This window comes from Natrix helvetica (genome assembly GCF_964273705.1).
Source record: "Natrix helvetica genome assembly, chromosome: 1".
NCBI lineage: Eukaryota > Metazoa > Chordata > Lepidosauria > Squamata > Natricidae > Natrix > Natrix helvetica.
In genome coordinates, this window is record NC_138548.1 from 46963655 (window position 1) to 46986590 (window position 22936).

The 22936-nt window shown below is 38.4% G+C and overlaps 1 protein-coding gene across 1 annotated transcript in view; it reads left to right on the forward strand.

Moving 5' to 3' along the window:
• Nucleotides 1-8954: 8954 nt before the first annotated feature.
• LOC309386186 (cation channel sperm-associated auxiliary subunit beta-like) overlaps nucleotides 8955-22936 on the forward strand; it is an 80142-nt gene continuing 66160 nt past the window's right edge. The window contains exons 1-7 of the mRNA XM_081941292.1: nucleotides 8955-9273; nucleotides 11914-11983; nucleotides 12521-12616; nucleotides 13073-13219; nucleotides 15620-15712; nucleotides 17311-17429; nucleotides 20889-20955. Of these exons, the coding sequence (XP_081797418.1) occupies nucleotides 9064-9273; nucleotides 11914-11983; nucleotides 12521-12616; nucleotides 13073-13219; nucleotides 15620-15712; nucleotides 17311-17429; nucleotides 20889-20955 (802 nt within the window). The 5' untranslated portion in view covers nucleotides 8955-9063. The remainder of the gene's footprint in view (nucleotides 9274-11913; nucleotides 11984-12520; nucleotides 12617-13072; nucleotides 13220-15619; nucleotides 15713-17310; nucleotides 17430-20888; nucleotides 20956-22936) is intronic.

Consider the following 22936-nt stretch of genomic DNA (forward strand, 5'->3'; position numbering starts at 1 on the left):
CAACTATTTGCTTCACTTGTAATAATCCTCTGCCACCTGATTTCCGGGGTAGGTATAGTCTATCAATATCACCACGTGGATGTAAACTGTAGTGCATTGTCATTAGTTTCCTGGTTTTTCAGTCTAAAATGTCCAAATTATTATTATTATTATTATTATTATTATTATTATTATTATTATTATTATTATTATTATTATTATTATTATTATTCAATTGTATCACAGTGGCCAGTTGTTTGGCCAGATTTGGCATTGATTACTAGTCGGGCCCCACCCAGGGGCCTAGGACGTCGTAATGTATTTTCGTAATATATGTGCAGATCCAAGCAGTGCAGTTTTTTGCATTTGATTTGATGGTGATTTTGTCAAGTTTTAACTGTTTTAAATGTAATTCCAGTGCTTTTGGAATAGCAGTCTCTACAGCTTCATTTATATTTCTTGTATCCAATCCATATCTTCTGATTAGCTTATCTATGATTCTGCTATTTTTAAGCCGTTGCTCATGCATGTTCTTTAAGTTGCTAGCATCTGCCCTTAATTTTTTAACTTTTTGTTCTAATCGGATTTTCCACTTTGGCTTTGATGCTTAGGTGCTTTGATTTTAATGCCTAGTTCATTAGTGACTATTACAGCTGCACTGTACATTAACTGATTCGTTTCCAAGATGGTTCCCGATTCAATTGTTGAAAGCACTGCATTAACCATTTTCATGATAGGACCCAAAATTTTCTTAGGGACTGTTTTTAATGATGGTAAACGTTGTCGTTCCTCACTAGCCAGAAAATGTTCCATGATCTTGTCCTTCAGTTCTTTGTGTTTTTGAGTTGGTTCATCAGCTGGTTCAGGTGGTAGTATTGTTATTTCCTCTCCAGCAGCTTCCTCTGGGAGTTCTACTACGATTTCTTTATTTTTTGTATTGAGTATCAGTTATTTCCTCTTGTGATGTTGTTTTTATTTGTTTTGCAATTTGCCTGAATTTCCTCAAGTTCAACTTTGCTAAACACTTTATTCCATATAATAAATCACCTTTGATCTGCTAGTCATTGTTCACTAACATTTGAATCTGGATATTGTTGTTTCCATAAATCGTACATTTGCTTTAAATAGACTCTTTTTTTTGGCTCTGAGTTGTAATAACAGGCCATTATGGCACGATTTTCATCTGCACTATATTTTTGTCATTTTGTTGGCTGGTCCACTTGTAGCCCACTTGTCGATGGATGATAAGGGACCTCAACATCCGCCGCGACCGATGCGGTATAGACTTTTTATTCGTTTCTTTCACCAAGTTGTATGGCGAGTTTTTATGGGGCCAGGTTGCCAACCTAACCCCAACCCTCCTTCTTTCTCATCCGGGTTTGGGACCGGCAACGGCAGAGTTGTTGTTGTTGTTGTTGTTGTTGTTGTTGTTGTTGTTGTTGTTGTTATTATGTTTAGAGTGGATTTGGCATTTTTATCCATCTATTGAATTTTTGGAAGAAATGTCCTTCTGGGTTCAGTTCCAAGAGGGGAGAAAGACATTGGAAACATGGTTGCTGTTTGGAAAGATGGTTTTAATGGTAGACAGGATGACATGGATGTTGGTGAAGGGAAAAAAGGCAGAGGTGTTGAGAGTGCCTGAGTTTTATACCCTCTTTGGCCTTTTGAATTTGAGTTTGTATTCTGATTGGTTGTCAGACTCCCATGGGACATGCAGAGGCAATCACATAGGCCAGTGATGGCGAACCTTTTTCGCCTCGGGTGCCAAAAGCACATACGTGTGTGCTATCACACGAACTCGAGTGCCCACCCACATAACTTAATGTCCCCCCTCACCTGTGTGGACCGTGCATTTTTGCACAAGGCTTCCTCGCCACTCCCTGCTCTGGCTGCTTCCCCTTATATAACACCCAGTGAGGGGAGAAGTTGCTCTGCCACTAACGGGCAGAGATTGGTGTGGGGGTGGGGGGATGCTCAAGTGTGCTCCTGTGTCAAAAAACCTTCCCTTATCATTCTCCTGTGTAAAGGTTGGGCCCTTTTTACAATGGCAGGTGTGAGTCCAGTTGCTAAATTCTCCCCTTCTATTAAAGAGGATCCTGGGCACTACAGTCAATAGACAAATGATGAAGGGAGCTGCTGGCACAAGGGGAAAAAAGCGGCAAGAAAAGAAGAAAAAGCAGCTTTTTTTCCACAAGGTGACTGCTCTGTTTCCCCCCCTCCCCCGTGCTAGCATAGAGGATCCTGCCTGGTTGCTGCAATCCAAAGAGAAATGAGGAAGAGAGCTATCTGCATGAGGGAAAGACAAGCAGCAAGGAAATAAGGAAAAGCAGCTTTTTTCCCTCAAGGTGGCTGCTCTGTTTCCCCCCCTCCCCCATGCTAGCACAGAGGATCGTGCCTGGTCCTTGCAATCCAAAGGGAAATGAGGAAGAGAGCAATCTGCATGAGGGAAAGACAAGCAGCAAGGAAATAAGGAAAAGCAGCCTTTTTCCCTCAAGGTGGCTGCTCTGTTGCCCTTTTCTCCATTTCAGCACCACTCCATGGATCCTGCCCCACCCCCCATGTCCTCGCTTCTCCCAAGCATTTCTTTGCCTATTTAATTTCCCCTCCGTAGCATTTTTCCATCGTGTTTCTTGCCGTTTTGGACAGGAAAACAAAGTTTGTGGGACTAAAAAAAACTCCTTTCAATCAATCAATTCCAACATTGTGAGATCTCTCCCCCCCCCCAAGTTGTAATTGATTGAAGTTTTGTTTTAGTCCCACAAACTTTGTTTCTCTGCACACGATGGCAAGAAATGTGATGGAGCTGGAAATCAGGTAGGCAAAGAAATGTTTGGGAGAAGCGAGGACCTGGGCGATGGTGGGTGGGGCAACCTCGATGCCGTAGCACTGAAATGGAGAAAAGGGCAACAGCAGCCACGTTGAGTGAAAGAAGCCTCTTTTCTTCTTTCCTTACTGCTTGTCTTTCCCCCCTGCTGGTAGCTCTCCTCATTTCCCTGTGGATTCCAGCGATCGGGCAGGATCCTTTTTAGTAGCAGGGGGGAGGGGGGAACAGAGCAGCCAGCATGAGTGAAAGAAACCTCTTTTCTTGCCGCTTGTCTTTCCCCCATGCTAGCAGCTCTCTCATTTCCCTGTGGATTCAAGCGATCGGGCAGGATCCTTTTTAGTAGAAGGGGGGAGGGGGGAACAGAGCAGCCAGCACGAGTGAAAGAAGCCTCTTTTCTTGCCGCTTGTCTTTCCCCCGTTCCGGCAGCTCTCTCCTAATTTCTGGTTTGCATTGGGCTGTTTTTCACCCTTTGGAAGCTTCAGGGAATCCTCCGGAGATTTAAAAAAAACTATCGAAAATCAGCTGGCCAGCGGGTGCATGTGCACTGGAGCTGACAGGGCAATGCCTTGCGTGCCCTCAGAAATGGCTCCGCGTGCCGCCTGTGGCACGCGTGCCATAGGTTCGCCATCACGGACATAGGCTATCCTGAGTTGAGCCTTCTGGGTGATGTAATCTTCCCAGGTGCCATGTGGTGAGTTATGTTGTTAGATGAGTAGAGGGATAATCTTACCTTTGTTGGATCTTGGATGAGGGTATTTGCCTATGAGTAGACCTAGCTATCTCTTTATCTCTTAAGTGCTTTAATAATAAAGATATAGATTCCCAGTTTTTCCATGATGTCCAGTTCCAAAGTTACAGTCAATTATATAGTTATGCAGTTCTTATTTCACAGTTCTGTTCCACCCTAAGTTTATCTGCTTCAGTTGTTGTGGGGGAAAATGATGGTGGCCATCTTACTCTTTTGTTCTACCTTAATGTCCAGATCCAAAATTGCAGTTAGTTATACAAATCTTATTTTGAGATTCTGGATCACCTTAAATTCAAACCGGAAGAGAAGCTGGAGCCATCTAACTCTTTTGCCGAGCGAAAAAAAAGGAAGAAGAAGAAGAAAGCAAAACAGAATGAAAAAACCCTTCATATTTCCCAGTTTGGATTCCATTGTTATTCTGTTGTTATTCTTTCCCTTACCGGGTCCAGTCTCTTGTAGCTGCTCACATTATATCACTTGAAATCAGCTAGATTCAGATATTCTTCTTTGCCTCCTACTTTTCAAAGTTCTGATTTATGGCAGTTGGTTGATTAAAACTCCCCACACAGTCAAAGTTAGGTTATCAGTTATCAGTAAGAAAAAGTGCTTCTCTTTTTTTGGAGTTAAGATTAATCAATTGGAGAAAATTCAAATAGAATAAATCTTTCAAAATATTTGGTTTCTTTTTCTAATCCAAAACCAAGTTTAAAGTTTATATTTGAGTAGGTTTGTCATTTCTCTGCTTTCTCCTTTCTGTCCAAAATTGTTTCGAGTAAATAACTTTTGGGGAGGTTGGTCTTTCAACTCTCCATTTTATCTTTCTTTCTTTCTTTCTTTCTTTCTTTCTTTCTTTCTTTCTTTCTTTCTTTCTTTCTTTCTTTCTTTCTTTCTTTTTGGAAAAGTCCCAATCTGACCATCAATATTATTTATGTTCTCAGGATTTCTTTGCCTTTTCCAAGTTTGATTTATGGCTGTGGGTTAGATAAATTTACCTTACCGACCTTTCATCTCTTCTGAACCCTCCTGTTCCTTTTGCTTTGACAAGAAGTTCAGCATCTTGTCAGCCATATTTATAAGCTGTCGTCCTGACTCCAATTCAAAAGACAAATCTCTGACCTGTGAGGGATCTGTTGCCTCGCCCTGGGTGTGATGAGACACTGTCCTCTTTGCCCCCCCTCCAGGGAGGGGTTCTGGTCCAGACGGACCTCAGAATTGATTTGTCAGACAGGGTTCATGTGAGGCTCTGGAAAGCCCACACCCCCCCATGTCTGTCCAGCTGAAGAACTTCCTCTAACTCTATGTGAAACTATGCGAAATTTTAAAAAAATATACATAAATCAATAAAATCAGTAAAATCAAACCTAATTAGAATTTTGAATCCAGAGAAGCAAATAGCTATAGAAGAACTCAAAGAAGAAGGGGGTGAGACATTGAATGGGTAGACGCGGAGGGAAATAAAAAGCAGACAAAACACTCCTTTGGTCCCGGCAATGGTGTAGGAAAAAATGTAATTCTTTTCCCTTTTGTTTCCCCAACAAAAGGAAAAAGAAAGCTGACAAAAGTGATCTTGGAGGCTGTTAGTGGCATAAGGGAAATTGAAGCAGGAGGTTATGCCCCAACAAAGAGGAATATAAATTATTCCTTTGGTCACCTGGGGAAATTTGAAGGGAGTGGATGTGTCAAAATAAAGAAAAGGGAGAAGATAGGAACAGAGAAGTGGGACAAAAGACTTACCAGGAAAAAAACAGATAATTAGAAACTACTATATGGGAAAATATGAAGTTAAGATAAGGGCTTTGTTCCTAAATATGATAATAAAATGGAGTTGCTAACTTGTTGAACATGATAATGGAAAGATAACAAAATAAAACTTAAAATATATGGAATATGGATAAATATAAAATTGATATGGGGAGCTTGTAAAGCAGAGGTTTGTGATTTTTTAACATGATAATTAAATTGAGTTGCGAACTGAGTGATTATGACAATACAAGGACAGCTAAGCATGGGTCAAAATCTATGAAACATGGACATATATAGAACCTTTAAGATGATGAACAAAGTGAGATGTTTACAGCTTGTTACTTTATATAATACATTAAGGGAAGTGTAATGAACACTGAACAGCGAAAATTGTCATCTAGAGGTAATTAAGGCTAATCTAATCCAAGATTTAGAAAAATGGAGAGGAAACATGGTTTATACCTACAATAGGAAACTATTGTGATAAAAAGACAGAATCACAAATTGGGGCGGGGGAGGAGCCAAAGTCACAATGCGACAATGTGTGATCTCAATGCTCTGAGATTGCAGTCGATACTTTTGCCACTGGGTGGTCCAAACGGACCTAAACCGTCCCGCAGAGATGGTGAACAGGAAGAATACGTCTTGCTGATCTTAGGGACATTGCAAAGTCCCTGATTGATCCAAGAGAAGTTCTTCAAGCCGGTGACAAAAAATCCAGCCATTTGGCTGATGAAGTCGGGGCAGCTCCAAAACGGAAGGATATGGAAAGAGAAAGTGTTTCCAGCTAGTGAGGAATTTTTACTGTTTTAAAAGTGACTTCCTATAAAAAACTTAAATTAATTTACAATATAATACAATAGCAGAGTTGGAAGGGACCTTGGAGGTTTTCTAGTCCAACCCCCTGCCTAGGCAGGAAACCCTATACTGTTTCAGACAAATGGCTATCCAACATCTTTTTAAAGACTTCCAGTGTTGGGGCATTCACAATTTATGGAGGCAAGCTGTTCACTGATTTAAATTGGAGAACAGAAAAAAATAAGCAGTGGAATTAAACTTGGAATGGTTTTGGACAGTGGATTATCTTACTTTTTAAATGCTATCTTCATGGATGGAATTTATGCAAGCCTTTTAAAATGAATGGATTAAGTTTCCTTCTTCTTTTTTTTCTTTTACTATTCTTTGTAATCTATGGACTAAAATTCTCCTCTTTTATTACTGTGGGTGTTTTTCTAACTCATTTAAGAATTGGACTTTTTTTAAACTTGAAATACAAAAAAGATACAAAAAGAAACAAAGAAAATTGCAACTTTGCAATAATAACACTGCTACTCGGAGGCTGGGGGTTTGTGTATTGGAAACAAAACACTTTTATTTTATTTTTCACTGATTATCCTGGCTTGGCACTTCAAGTTCTCACAGCTTGTTTATAGAAAGTGATAAGAAGAAAAGCACACGGATGTTCCTTTGAAGTATATTTTTAACCAGAGAAAGATGAAATGTTATTGTGAATCTATGCTTAATCCTGTTAAAACCTTCTAAGCTAGAACAGCAGTGTTTGTTAGCTGGAGATAATGTCACAATTTCAGCAGCAGAAAGAAGTTTTAAGTCTGCAAAAGATATTCTCAGAAATACAGAAATTATCAGATACACATGAGAGGATAGAGAAGAAGATGGAAGACTTAGTGCACCTAACAGCAAAACATGATGATGAAGTTGAAGACGTTAATCAAATGTAAAAAGTGGCGGTTAAGATCCTAAAAAGTGAAGAGGAAAATGAATATAAAGACATTAAAATTTTTGATATTAATGGTGATTGGTTTGTCTCTGAAAAGGGAAAGAGTGGACTACTGAAAGAGGAATTAAATGGAGGGGAAATCTACCCCAGATGGCAAGATACAGAAGAAGAGAAAACAAAAGAATTTATGGATTTAAAGAGAGAAATTTTATTAGCAATATCATTGATAACACTACCGACAATCAAAGATAAGCTGATTAAGGAAGCAGAAGAAGGGCATCGAAATTACATGAGAGATTTTATAAGCAAAGAGTTGCTAAGAGGAGTCCATACAAAGTTGTTAAAGGAGATGATTAGAGGAATGACACCACAAATGGCAGAATATATGAGACTGTTTTGTTACTGGAAAGATACAGGTTGATAGATGGAAGAGTATAATTTAAAACTAGTTAAACTTAGTGAAATTTAGTGACAATAGATGTAGTTAAATAAATAATTGATAATGATAATAATGTATACAATGTGTAGTGTTACGATAAGTAATAACTGGATATGAATATTGAATGGTGCCCATGAAAGGAAGATTAGAAACCCTTTTGGATTATATGTAAAGGTTAATTTAAAAAAAGAATTAAGTTAGATTCAGTTAAGTCTTGATTATTAGGGGGGGGAAATGATGTGATACAGGATATAGTCAAATAAATGAGGGATAATGATAACAACGTGTATATATATATATATATATATATATATATATATATATATATATATATATATATATATGTATGGGTACAACATAAGGAAATGGGATGTAAATTGTAAACAGTGATTTGGAAAGAAGGATTAGAAAACTTTGTTATTAAATATTATGGATGTTTAGCTAGAATAGGACATAAGGATTCAGTGTTATTGGAGGATTTTAGAAATAGTAAATGAAATGCCAGAATGTGGTTATGTATTAAATCTTGGTATATTTTATGATGAAGGATGTTTAAACAATTATAGTCAAATGAAAATGGAGGTATGATGATGGTAACATGTATAAATATCTGAGTTAAAATATTTGAGTTAATATGAATTATGTTTGTTGACTGTGGAAGAGATGCACATAAGCCTTTTTGTAAACAACTGATACACTTTCTACAGTATGTAAAGAAGGATGTGTTGGGTTTGTTTTGAAAATTTAAAAAAAAACATTAAAAAAAAGAATCACAAATTGGGGGCATGTAAGGATGTATATAAAGATAATAATTAGAATAGCTGGGAATTGTAACCAGATCTACAGCTCAACCAAAATTAGGTTGGGGGGGGGGGTTAATAGCACAATGACTATATATGTATACTTTTCTGTTATATCACCTTTTTTACTAAAAAGGAGGAGAAAAATTAAATATGTATATTGAAAAAGAATTATAAATACCATCAACATAAAAAGGAGCTCGCCCAGAAGCTGAAATACACCAAGTAAATGAGATGAAGAGTGGGAAGTAGAGGAGAAAGGGATGGGAAGAAGAGAGGGATAGGAGAGAAGGTAAGGGGGGAAGAGGAGGAGAGAAATGAGCAGTGGTAAGAGGAGGGAGGACAAGGAGAGAGGAAGGGGAAATTGAGAAGAGAAGCATGACAGAGGGAAGAAAGAAGGTAGGGAGGGGGAGGAGAGAGGGAGAAGGAAGTGATGGACAAAGTACAAATATGGTGTATGGAGAGCATAAGAGCCAATAATTGGTTCTTGGGAGTTGATGGTTAGATGAATTGATGTAAACATTTAATAATACAATATGATGTTGGCAATGTAATAGTATACATGTGATTATATGTTATGAAAATGGAAAAATAAAATAAAAATCTTTAATCAAAAAATAATAAAGATATAGATTGAATCTATTTAGCTATATCACAGAAGCAGCAAGTTGGAAAGTGTTATTGTAGGAATTAGGAATTTGTGTGTGTGTGTGTGTGCGTGTGCGTGCAGGCATGTTTGTATTGGCATATTATTTAACATTTTAAACATGTTCAGTGCTATGGTTGGACAATATGACTTTGTGTAAAACTTTTTTCCTTCTTTTTTTTGGTGTGCATCTCATCTCAAAGAAAGTCCTCTGCCATTTGTATAATATTAATGAAGATGATACCAAGGAGAACAGAAGAAAAAATCTACTGCTCTATTCTTCAGTAGGTCTTGCTCCCAGCATACAGATCTTCAATAGCACCTTCTCAAGAGTCTTCTTCTTCGAAACGACTCTGGTAAATAAAATGATTGGGGAAGGTAAATTGTTCCGTGGGAAAGAAAGTGCAAGGTTAGATTCCTTTCCTGATATACAATGGCAGAGTTCGAAGGGACCTTGGAGGTCTTCGAGTCCAATTCCCTGCCGAGGCAGGAAATCCTATACCATTCCAGACAAATGGCTATCCAACATCTTCTTAAGGACTTCCAGTGCTATCTTCAGTTAGACTCAAGTGGAAATGACAGAAAGATATATATATATAGAGAGAGAAACTTCCAGTAGTATGAGGCAACAATAGATTAAATATAAAAATAGTCCTATCCGGTGTGCAGCAACATCTTGTCTTTCTATTATTTTATAGCAGAAGCCAGCAATCTTTTCAGATGATGGGCATCATTATCTGATTGTACATCAGTGACGTGCGGTGAGGTTTATGGCTAGTGAGGCACTGACAAAGTGGTGGGTTTCAATTTTTTTTTAGTCTTCTGGACTTCAACTCCCAGAATTCCACAGCCAGGCATGCTCAGTTCTGACTTAAAGCAACAGCATTTGTTTTTCTTCTTTGCGAAAGAAGTTTACTTCTTTCTTTTTCTTTTTCTTCTCCCTTCCCTGCCTTCCTCCCTCTCTCCCTCCCCCTCTCAAACACACACACACACACACACACACAAGTTGGATTGGACTATCTCTCCTACCCCCTTCCCTCTCTCTCACTCTCTCTCTCTCAAACAAACATACACACACACACACACACACACACACACACACACAAAGTTGGATTGGAGGGAAGAGCACCAGTGAGGAGACCACAGATGCTGAGTCCTAGGAGGCAGGAACCAAGTCAAAGAGCCAACTGGAACACACACACTTTCCCCCAGCCCCGGAAGGATCCAGCCCAGCTTCACTGATTACAGGTTTGAAAAGGCAATGTGGCTCTGCCTGCAATCAAACTGCACCCCAGGGACAGCACAAGCAAGCCAGAGTCCTTCCTCCAGCCTTTGCCCAAAGACCTGCACCATGAGAATGAAGTTTGAATTTCTCCCCCTCCCTCCGACCCACACGTACCTTTTCCAGCTGTTTCAGAGAGGATTTCAACTCTGCTCTTGCCTTGGGTCCTCTGAAGAAGCCCCTCCCAAATGAGCACCTTCTACTATGACGCAGGAGAACAGCATGCCTCACCTACATCAGGAATTTTTAGGCTTTTAACCCTTGCTTAACTCTGCTTGAGTGATCATAAAACGCCTAAAGTCAGACTAGATGAGGCATGCAGTTCTCCTGCCTCATAGTAGAGGGCACTTTTTAGAGGCTTTTTTAAACAGTTACGCAGAGCCATCCATGGTGAGGCAGCAACTAGCTCAGCCTGACCTCAGCTCTCGCCTTTTTCCTTTTACATTTTTTTTCTTTTCATGATGACAGTGGTGAGGCTGTGCCTCCCCTGCCTCACCTGACTGCACGTCACTGTAATGTACATGTTATAGCAGGTGTTACAAAAATATACAACATTTCTAAAATGTTTTTTTTTCTAAAACTTTTTTTAAAGCCTTTAAAAACAATTTGCAGTTGTGCAAAAATAGTGATTTTAGAAGACTTGGGTCCTTTATATACCCCTAACATTGTATAGGATTTGGCAATCTCATGGAATTTCCACCATTTATTTTAAACAAGTTATCTTACTTTTTAATTTACTTTTGGTTTCCTTTAAGAGGGTCATATGTGCCATGATTCCTGCAAGAATGGGACTACCAGATATTACAGTGCTTAGAAGATTTGAATAAAAAAATTGTGAGGAAAAAATTGAGATTTACAAGATTGCTCAGGCTGAAAGTGGAATGTATTGCAGTTGAACCGAGAAGGCATATTTTGATCTCTGTACTTGATAATATTAAATCTCAAGCAAATACACATACAACATATCTGCAGACATAGAGTATGTGTCTGTGTACATGTGGCATTCATGATGATTGATACTACTTTCAGGATCAGATCTCAGTTATCGGTTACTGTGAATTACAGCAAGAGATGATTTGGTCCATTTATGGGCCTCGATAACCAACTCTTTGGCACAATTTGCATTAATCTGAATTAAAATGTTTACTTTACTTATGTGGTATATGTTTATGCTGTCCATCTCCCCTATAAGCTGACTTAAATTAAAATGTTCATTTTTGAAGTGGCATAAACATTCTGTTATTTTAGTTTGATATTCCTACAATACATACTCATTTATTTTCTTGGCCAGAAGTGGAGTGCCACTGTTTTATTCCAGTATACAGTATATACTGTATCTACACCTAGTTTACATTTAGTCTATAAACTTGGGGTTTCTTTGTAGTCTTCCATCCGAATACTAATCATTGACCTCGTGTAGTTATTGCAAGATATAAATATAAATAAGAAAATTGCTTTACTTCTGTTTTTGATTTTTCCCAAGGAGCTCATAGCCTATTCAAGAGTAGTTTCTCCCCTCCTATGCATCAAGCAGTAAATTTGGTTAAAAGATTGACTCATGCAGGCTAAGCTAGTAAATTTGGCTGAGAAGAGAACGGAATCTAAACCAACCATACCATACAATACTAAATGCATATTAAAATTATGATCTATAAATGACTATAGCTGTTTAAACTTTAAGTCTGAAAGTCTTTTTCTGACATAATTTCTAAAGGGAAAAGGAGATGAAGAAGTGGATACATGGTCTATTGATATCCCTAGAGAAAAGATTACATATAATACAGGTGAGAGGTTGTTATCAACCACGGTGGATGGCACAGTGGAGTGCAGTACTGTGGGCTACTTCGGCTGACTGCCGGTTGCCTGCAATTTGGCAATTCAAATCTCCCCAGAATTGACTCGGCCTTCCATCTGAGGTGAGTAAAATGAGGACCCAGGTTATTGGAGGCAAAACGCTGACTCTGTAAACCACTTAGAGAGGGCTGTGAAGCACTGTGAAGCGGTATATAAGTCTAAGTGCTATAATAGTATGTTTCTTCTAATGGGATTATTGCTGCTTCCTTAGTTTAATTTGCACCAATGATCCAGTAGTGTGTCATGTTAACCATAAACAATATAAAATGATAAATATAAATGTATATATGAATATAAATAAGAAAATGACATGAACTCCCAAATATGAAAGCATACTCATTATTGAAAAGTAAACTGAATAACTCCACTGAATATGCCTGAGTGTATCGTATATTAAAGAAAGATGTTAATATTACACTTAGATGTTCATAGGAATTATACTCATTTTCTATTTCCTGTTTGACTAGATATTGCTCCAGTAGAGGAATGGTTTGTAAAATTCAATATGCATCATGGGTTAGGTATGTTCACCACTGAAGGAACATTATTGGATATGATACGAGGTAAGTTATAGCTACAGTTCAGGGAAATTACTAGTAGTAGCTACATACAGTTCAAAGCTTTCTGAAGGTGTTCAGATATTAAATGATGGTCATCTGATTGGCTAAGACACTGCGGCCACGAGGAGAGATTTGTTTGTTGACAGCTGAGATAGATTTTCAAGTGACTTTTATTACTGGAATTTAGGATAAATAAATCCAAATCAAATATGAAGGACAGATAGCAATTCTTTGTTTATTTAATGGCATTGTTCTCCAGGAAGTATTAGAATTTAGATACTAACTAGATACATAGTATTTAGGATTGGGCTCATAATAATGGGCTGTAAATATATTTTCAATGATTTTAACAATCAAAATCTGTATTTTCATTCTGTATCTGTATTTTATAGTAAAGTTACAAAACTGTGCAGAATACACATTTCTTACATATTCACCTCACTGTCTTATATTTTACAGAGCCAATTCTTCAGTGGCTTCATATAATGGGTACCTACGTAGATATTACTGAAACAATATCTGAGATAAAAGATATGGAAATGACAAAGAGTCCTTGTGCAAGTGATGTAGCAATAATTGGTGTGATTTATAAAAAGAAAGATATTGGTAAGTGCAGCATCTTGTAACTGCATATTATTTGATGAGTGTTACATAGCTACAACCACCAATGATGATAGATTTGCTATCCAACAAGGTTACCTGATATATGTGTACTCGGAACCAAATGCTACTAGTAACATGGCTATAAAGTGTTACTTTACAACTTCCCGCTTGACTTATTCTTGTCAGAAGGTGGCAAAGGATTATTACATACCCTGGGATACTGCAACCATTATAAATATGAGTCAGTTGTGAAGCATCTGAATTTTGATCACATGAGCATGGGGATGTTGCAACAGTCGTAAGTGTGAAAAATGGTTGTAAGCCACTTTTTTCAGTTCTGTTATAACTTTGAACAGTCACTAAATGAACCGTTGTAAGTCAAGGACTATCTGTATTTACTTAGGAATAAGTCACAGTGAGCTCAGTGGGTTTAATTTTTGAATAAATAAGTAAACTCATAACAGACTTTGTCTGTAAAGGATTACACAATTATGTTTTGCTTAAAATTGCAAGCTATTTTACTGAGGCCAGAGATCTATAAACCCTAGAATTAAGTAAATTTATTTCAAATTTACCACACATACCCAGAGACAAACAAAAGGGTAAGACATTTGCCATCTTCCAAATTTGTCGTCTTATTCGTACTTCATCACCATATTTTCATTTTTTCCCCCAGCAGAAGCTGAACAAGGAAAGAATCCTGTTGGGCAGGATTCTATGTTGGTAGTTGTAGGCGTTCTTTCTTCTCCATGAGGACATCCTTTTTGGGGGGAAGTAACCTCCCTCTGGGGAAAGGAGGGAAGATCCCAGTGCATCAGGCTTCTGAGTTGATTGACACTTGTCTTCCTACTTCTCTACTTAGCTATAATCTCCAAGAGGCAATTGGTTATAACCAGGGGTGGTATTCAGCCAGTTTGGATGGTTTGGGAGAACCAGATGCTAATTTTACATCTGGTTTGACGAACTGGTAGTTGCAAGGATTGGCTGGCCCACCCGCCCCGCCCCACTCCGCCCTGCCCCGCCCCACCTAGGAGCCTCCATGTGGCCCATTTTGGGTGTCAGTTAAGTGCAGGGCCTGCACGGAGACTCTGGGAGGACAAAAAACGGACATCCCAGAAGTTCCGGGAGTTTGGAAACAGACCCATTTCTGACTTCCAAAAGGCCTCCAGAGCCCGTGGGAGACTGTTCTTGCCCTCCCTGAGACTCAACAAAAGCCTCCGGAGCATGGGGAGGTCAAAATATAGGCCTCCTGGAAGTTCCGGAATTCTGGAAATGGGCTCATTTCCGGCCTCCGGAGGGCCTCTGGAGTCCATGGGAGGCTTTTTTTCACTGTCTTGGAGGCTCGAGAAAAGCCTCCGGAGCCTGGGGAGGGTGGAAATGCACCGCCACATACCATTGTGCAGGAGGCCAAGTAGGCCACGCCCACCATGGCCACGCTCACCTAGCACCAGGCAGAGAACTGGTTGATCAAATCTTTGAATCCCACTCCTGTATTAATTTCAAGAACTGCTAAAATAATGAATCTTGTAACTAGTTCTAAAACAATTTGCATAACTTTCTTCTGCTGGTTGTCTCAAAGGTGCTTTTTTCCCCCCAAAAGGTAACTGGATTATGTGTTTTCCTTGAGGAAGAAGACATTCTGTTTTTCATCCAAGAAACGTCTTCAGTTATGGCTATCTGGGGCCGGGGTGGGGGTGTGGGGGGAAATGAAAGGATAGGTTCTGACAACTGTGCACAACTAAGCCTTCCATCCCTCCACCACCACCACCTAGCCAAAACTGATGAAATTTCTTTGAGGCGAAGCAAAATCTCTTCTTTTTCCTCAAAAAACACAGTTATACTTTTTTGGGGGGGGAGGGAAGCACCTTTGAGACAACCATGACCTGGATGACTGAGAATCTCCATACAAATATTTGTTCTGTTGAGAAACATGTTGACTGGGGACACTTCCACATGGTCTTTGAGTTGATCTCTTTCTGGCTCAGCTGAATTGAATTCAGAATCTTGCACATACAGTACATAAAACTCCACTGTAATCTGTTTAGCTACTCACCTCTACCTGCCACGTTTTCTTAAGTTTTCAGTCAGAACAAGAGATTCAGTTGAACTCTTATTTTCTGCATGCTCCTGAAGATGCAGAAGGGCTTCCAACTAGAGATGAGCTATGACTATAGTAAATGTTGCTCCTTTTGCAGTGTCATGTCTCCACCTATCCTGTAAAACCAAATATGAAAGAAATGCTTTATTTCTCTTCATCCATGGGGACCCCAAATCTGTTTCACCTCTGAAAATTCAAGATCACTTGTAGAAATGGGAAGCCTATAACACTGTACTATGTATTAATATCCAGATTTGTATATAATTCTGTTTTCATGTCTGTGTACTTTTTCTGGGGATTCATAGGACTAGTTATAGGAATCACCTACGATGGATTTACGTCCCCAGATGTAACTTGGCGTAATTTAACAGATGACATTTGTGCTCTCATGGATTATGGTAATATTTTCTTTTCAATTAGTATTTGTCGTTTTTCATTTATAAATTTCTGTATTCCTAAATTTTATGACAGAAGCATAAGACTCATGTAGCCCTAAAAACTTTAACTATAGACTTCAGAGTTCTCTCCCAGATTTATACCAATTATCATTTTGATAAGTCTGAAGGGAGAAAATATTAAATAATGTGATTGGACTGTAAACATACTATAACTTAACTATAGCTTAATTAAAATAAAAAGTAGGCTCAAGATAGAGAAGTATCTTAACAGACTTGAACATTGGGCCCTATCTAACAAAATGAAATTTAATGTAGAGAAAAGTAAGATGTTATACTTAGGCAGAAAAACCAAATGCACAGGTATAGAATAGGTGGTACCTGGTTCAACAGTAGTAACTGAAAGAGGGATCTTGGAGTTCTAGTGAACAATCACTTAAATATGAGCCAGCAGTGTGCTGCAGCTGCCAAAAAAGCCAATACAGTCCTTGGCTGCATTAATAGAGGGATAGAATCAAGATTAGATGAAGTGTTAATATCGCTTTATAATACCTTGGTAAGACCACACTTGCAATATTGCGTCCAGTTTTAGCAGCCACAATATTTAAAAAAATATTGAGACTCTAGTAAAGAGCAACAAAGATGATTAGGAGAGTAAAGACTAAAACATATGAAAATGGTTGCAGGAACTGGGTATGTCTAGTTTAATGAAAAGAAGGACGAGGGGTGACATGGTAGCAATGTTCTAATATGCTGCAAATAAGAGGGAGTAAATCTATTCATCCATTGCTTCCTGTCCTGAAGGCAGTACAAGAAACAAGGGATGGAAATTAATCAAGGAGAGAACCAACTAGAACTAAGGACAAATTTCCTAACCGTTAGAACAATTAATCAGTGGAACAACTTGCCTCTAGTGGTTATGGGTGTTCCAACACTGGAGGCTTTTAAGAAGAGATTGGACAACCATTTATCTGAAATGGTACAGGGTTTTCTGCTTGATCAGGGGGTTGGACTAGAACAACACCTTCAAGGTTCCTTCCAAATCTGTTATTGTGTTATTAAATTCAGTTTTTTCTTTCCTGGTCTGGTCTGATGCTTTTTGGAGAAAGGGCCTGAAAAAGTTGTATGCTCCATTCTTTAAGGCCTATTAGAATTCTGTATGGTAATTTTATGCTTTGGAGAGAAGATCCCGATGCATCTCTTCACTGACTCAGAATAATCGCTGTTCTTTTAATCCTAAAAGATAATGGCCAGTGCTCGTTCATTCTGAAGTCAGATAAGCAGTTGGAGTTTAGGGGGTTTCAATTAATGCCTCATAACCAACTGGCTTTTCCAATGAATTGTCCTGCTGATGTTTCAGTCATGGTTATTTAACTGCCAGGTCCAAGCTCGAGTGAGTTGATGCCCCTGTACATTCCCAAATCCTTTCCTCTATTTTGTACCATCCTCCTATCATATACACCTACCTATCTACCTACTTCCTCAATCCTCAAATTTGGATGTTTGAAAAATGTATATTATTTGCCTTATTGGTAGAAAATAATGTTAAAAGATATAAATAAAAATAACCACTCTCCCATGAATCTTTTTCTTTTCTACAGATTGCTCTGGTCTTGCACTTGTGGATATCCTTCTAACAAATACACGTTTAATACTACTTACTACATTGGGTCTATTTGTCAGTGAAGATCTGCGGTATTTTACTAGTGACACGCTGAAAGTATGTTTTGAATATATCCTTCCCCTATGATATGGTGTAGTAAAGTTAACAAAGAACATACTGAAAAAATGTTCAGAGAATGTTTGAAAACTGACATTTTAGACTTTTAGAAATCTTTTGATGGAAACTGAGAGGTGCCTTTAAGTCAGATCAAACTAAAGAAGTAGAACACAGAGTTAGAGGAAAAAGTTAGAAAAAGTGTAGTGAGGAATTGAAAGAGATTGATACATTATTTATTTCCATAGAAAGATATTCTCTCTGCCTCGTCTATTAAAATGAAAACTACTAGCAAATCTGCTGATGGCAGTATATTGAATCATCCTGAATCAAGAGTATAGCTCAAGATTTGAGCTTGATGTAGCCAAATGAACACTTTTCTTTCATGCATTTATTTTAAAGATACATAGCCTATATTTCAATTTAAGTCAGTGATCTGCTGTAAAGCTATTAACTTGTTCTCATGGCAAGTTTCTTCTGTGAACTCAAGGCAATCAAGCGTTTTCCCTCATGGCACTTCAGAACAAACGCCAGTGTAAGTGGAGCTGGTGAAAAACAAACCCACTTGAATTAGATACCAACTTTCTGGTAAGAATGTCATGATTCCAGTACAGCTTCCACTTGAAGTCTTTTAGCAAAAGGCTTTGTGGTCTAGGAACAATTTCTATGGTATAAATGTAAGAATTCCTATGTTGGACTGCTATCTGTGGCACTCACTCTAAGAAAGTAGAAAAGATTTAAGTGAAAAAAATTAACAAGGTTAACTGGATAGATAAGCAGTTGTGGTGGTGGGAAAAAACCACAAAGAATCTACAACAATGGGTTCTGTATAAACATTTGAGAGTAGAAACCTAAGAATGATGATGTAACTGCCCTCCTTTGCAATTCCAGCATCCAAACTCCTCAATTAAACCGAGTCCCCATCCCTGAAATATTTGGCAATTAAATTCTAATACAAACACAGGAGAAATGTATAATATTAGGACACAGCACTGTATCGAGGTGGTCTAAGTATTAGCAATAGCACTTAGACTTATATAATGCTTCACAGTGCTTTACATCCCTCTATAAGTGGTTTACAGAGTCAGCACATTGCCCCCAAAATTTGGGTGCTCATTTCACCCACTTCAGAAGGATGGAAGGCTGAGTCAACCTTGAGCCTGGTGAGATTTCAACTGCCAAATTGCAGTCAGTCAGTAGTCAGCAAAAGTAGCCTGCAGTACTGCACTCTAACCACTGCACCATTTCGACTCTTAGGTGAATATGTAATATAATAAATAATATATTTCTGCACTTGCTTTGCAAGCTTTAGAAGTTTTAATTTATTCATACATTTCTGCTTTTTCATTTTACTTTTCTTTCTTCCAGTTCAACAAACCAGCTTTATGCGGCTTTGAAATGGTGAGAAATTGCTAATATTTTTGCTACGGTCATACTCATAACATTCAATTATTTGATATGTTATTTCACAACATAATCACAAACACTTGAAAGCTTCTGACTTCTCTAAGTACTTGTTTTCAACATCTTTATTTTAAAAGAAAAAGAAAAGAGAGGAAGGTAGGGTCTTCAAAATGATACATTAGAATATACAACCAAATTATGAAATGCAGTATACTTAGTTTTCAGTACATTTTTTGACTGTAGCCTACTTCTTGGTAAGACAGAACAATAAGGGATAGACAGTATCATTACCTGATGGATTTGTAGTTGGCTGACAAACCACACTCAGCGTGTGGTCCTTAATACTACATATACTTGGAGGGAAATATGCAGAGGGGCTCCTCAAGGTTGTCTCTTGAGACCAACTTCTTAATAAATGAGCTAGATGAGAGGATTGAAGGGGCACTTGTCAAATTTGCAGATAACACAAAACTGGGAGGAATCGTTAACTCTTGGAAAGGCGCTTAAGATTCAGAAGAATTTGACAGATTTGAGTACTGTGCCCTATCCAGCAAACTGCAGCTCAGTGGTAAGAAATATAAGGTCGTTCACCCAAGCAAGAAAAAAATCAGATGCAAAGGTGCAGGATTCAGTACTTAGCTTAACACTACTGTACTGTTCTGTATGGCACTGGTGAGCAACATTTGGAATACTGAGTCCACTTCTGATCACTGCAATACAGGAAAAAAAAGCCCTAGGAAGAGTACAGAGAACAACAAAGATGGCAACTAGTCTGGAGACTAAATCCTATGAAGAATGGCTAAAGGAATTACTGTATATACATTTAGCTTCACAAAGTTAAGACTGGAGACATGATACCAGTCTTCCAAGGAGAAAGTTTCTGACAGTGAGAATGATTAATCAATAGCACAGCTTGCCTCTCAGAGTTGTGGGTGCTCAATTGTTGGAGGTTTTCAAGAAATGATTGGACAACCATTTGTCTGAGATGGTATGAAGACTCCTGCCTTGGGCAAGAAGTTGGTCTAGAAGACCTCCAAGGTTCCTTCCAACTCTATGATTCTATTAAATAACTTTTGTGAAGCCACATCGTTGTTGGGCAAGTTTGATATTCTTAATATAGAATTGATCACAATCCTATACTACACCATGATTGAGACAAGAAATGAACAGGCAATGTTCTAATAAAATTTAAGATGCCAGTTAATGTCCCCCCCTTTTCTTGACATATTTCCAGTTTTGCCTGCTTTATCCCACCCTTCTGCAAGTTTATGTTGCAGTAAATATTATTGCTGAGGGTCCAAATCCAGTAGCATCTGAAGACCCACTGGTCACAAGGCCATTGTATCTGCTATAGTTACTCTTCTATGTAGAGATTACGATGGTTGCATGACTGATTTGGGAGGGATATGAGCTAGCAATTTGTAGGCATTTGGTCTCAATATTATGTTGGTTGCAAGTGTTGCTGCCATCTGTGGAGCTGTCCATTACTGGACATAAAACAAGGATATAGTAGTAACCCTTGAACAGAAGCAAAGAGTTTAGAGATTTCTGGGTGTTGGACGAGATTTTTAAAACCTGGATCTGATAGCCCTGTTTTATATTGTAGTTTATGGCATATGTACAAGTAGTGTTCCCAATTGCCATCATTTAAGAATAAACTTTTTTTCCTTTTAATCCCTAGTAAGAGTCAAATATCTCAGTTGCATCAAGAAGGTTCTGTGCATGCATTTCTTATTATGTGGCCTATGCTTTTTTTATTAACCATGATTGGTTAATTCCATTTTATTCTTGAATTACTAGATTTACTCTTCCATAATAGTGTTATAATGATGGTCTCTCCTGTTAATTGCCATTGTCACCAGAACTGCAACTAGAGATCCTGGGTTGTCATCTAACCTTGCTGGCATTTGATAATCCTAACATCTATCTTCCTCAGCTTCACTTGCGGCAGAAAGAAAATGAAATTCAGATAAAGTAGGGCCAATCGTATATAATACTTACATACATCATGTTCCAATCTATATGTTAAGTATTTATTTCACATTTTGATTTCTACAGAATGATTATTATGAAGCAAAAATCTGGTATAATCGTCAGTGTTTAGCTAATAGAGAAGCCTATGAAGGTAAGGAAAGCAGATTTTCCAGCAGTAAAATGAATGATGCACAAAGGTATATCCAAATTAGTAAATGAGAATTATATTATTGGTGCTTTTTAAGTGATTGTTGTGATATATGTCTACAACTTTGCAAGGATTTAGTAATAAAGACACTATAGCTGAACCCACTAATAAGTATTTCATGAGGTTATCAAAGAATGAACGGTAAACTCACACATAGTTGAGTTTAAGGATAGAACTTCAAATAGCCCACACCTTTGGTTTTTCAGTGATAATCATTGGCATTCAATGTTAGCTCTGAAAATTGTATCAGTCAATGATGTTGTGTAAGAATCAAGATAGTGACCATAGTTACATTTTAAATTTTTGACACACACATTTGCAACATATACATGGAACTGAAATAAATGGCTTCTCTATACCTGTCCATTTAATAACTGGGTCACTCTATTCCTCGTCTGCTGAATTTTTTGACCTATTATTTTTTTTAAAAAACTCAAAATGTGCCGTATTTGGTTTTATTTTAGCGCAAAGCAGGACCCCACAGCTATGAACTGTAACCATATAAATTTAGAATTTTTTATTTAGCATTTTTATCTACTACAAAAACTTATCATTTTTATCTACTAGGCCAATGTGACTTGTTAGCATGTTGTCATTAGGAAGAAAAAAACTGGGATTAGAGTAATGCAGGAGTGCATAAGCTCTATCTGCTTGACCTACACTGGATGTTTGGAAGATTCCTTCCAAAAGTGGATAAAATTTATTTTGCAAGAGGGCAATGTTGAGGTGTTAAAACTTGAGCAGGGTTGAAGCAGAGGTGGGTTGCTCCCGGTTCAGCCCTAATTGGGTGAATCGGTAGTAGCAGCGGTGGGATACTCCGCCCACAAGCCCGGACGGTTCTGCGCATGCGCAGAAGTGTTGCGTTCGTCCACTAGAGCAGTGCTCCCCAACCTTTTTATCGCCGCGGACCGGTAAATGTTTGATAATTTTTCCGTGGCCCGCTTGTTTTGATTTAATAATTTTAATTTAATTGTATTTAAACATGCCTTCAAAATAAAATACAGCTACACCAAAAAATGAATATAAAGTGATTTATTTTATTTAACTCACTAGAATGCCAAATCAATGAGAACCCTTTGCTTGTTTCTTTGCAACGAGATGGTTCCATCTGGGGGTAATAGGAGACAATGACACCCGAAGTGTGTTGCTTATGTCCAGTCTATTCCGTTATTTTGTTTTGGTTGCTGCCACTGCAGAAAACCCCGCTTCACACAGATAGGTTGTCGGAAATGGCAATAGGGATTTAAGTGCTGTGGTGGCAATCTCAGGGTATTCCGCCATGACTTTAATCCAGAACACTGGCAGAGTTGTTGTCTCGAACGTAGTTTTAAGGCCACCATCATTTGCAATCTCCAGCAGTTCTTCTTCTTCTTGCATAGACATGCTATATTCACCTGATTTGTTGGCAAATGGGTCGCGGATCCATTCCTTACCAGTTCGTGGGTCTTTTGTGGTTGGGAAGTAGCGCTCAAACTCTTTTAAATGCAAAGACAGGTGATCGTGCACCAACTGGCAGAATGAATGTTCAAGCTCAGTCTCGCCTACAATCCCTGCTAATGTCTGAAACATGTCCAAAATGCCTCTGTTCACGCGCCGTCCCCACAACTCCAGTTTGGCTTTAAATGCAGCTACTTTGTCTGACAACTTGAAAACAGTTGTCATTTTCCCCTGAAGGCCCAGATTGAGTTCATTGAGCAGGCTGAATATGTCACACAGGTAAGCCAGTTTTGCGACCCATACCTTGTCACTGAAATGTGCTGCCAGGGGTGACTTCTTTTCTGAGAGAAATCTTTGCAATGGCTCTCGTAATTTAAATACTCTGGTTAGTGATTTTCCTCTGGATAACCATCTTATTTCTGTGTATAAGAGAAGGCATCTGTACTCTGCGTCCATCTCCTCACAAAGCTGCTCAAACAGGCGCGAG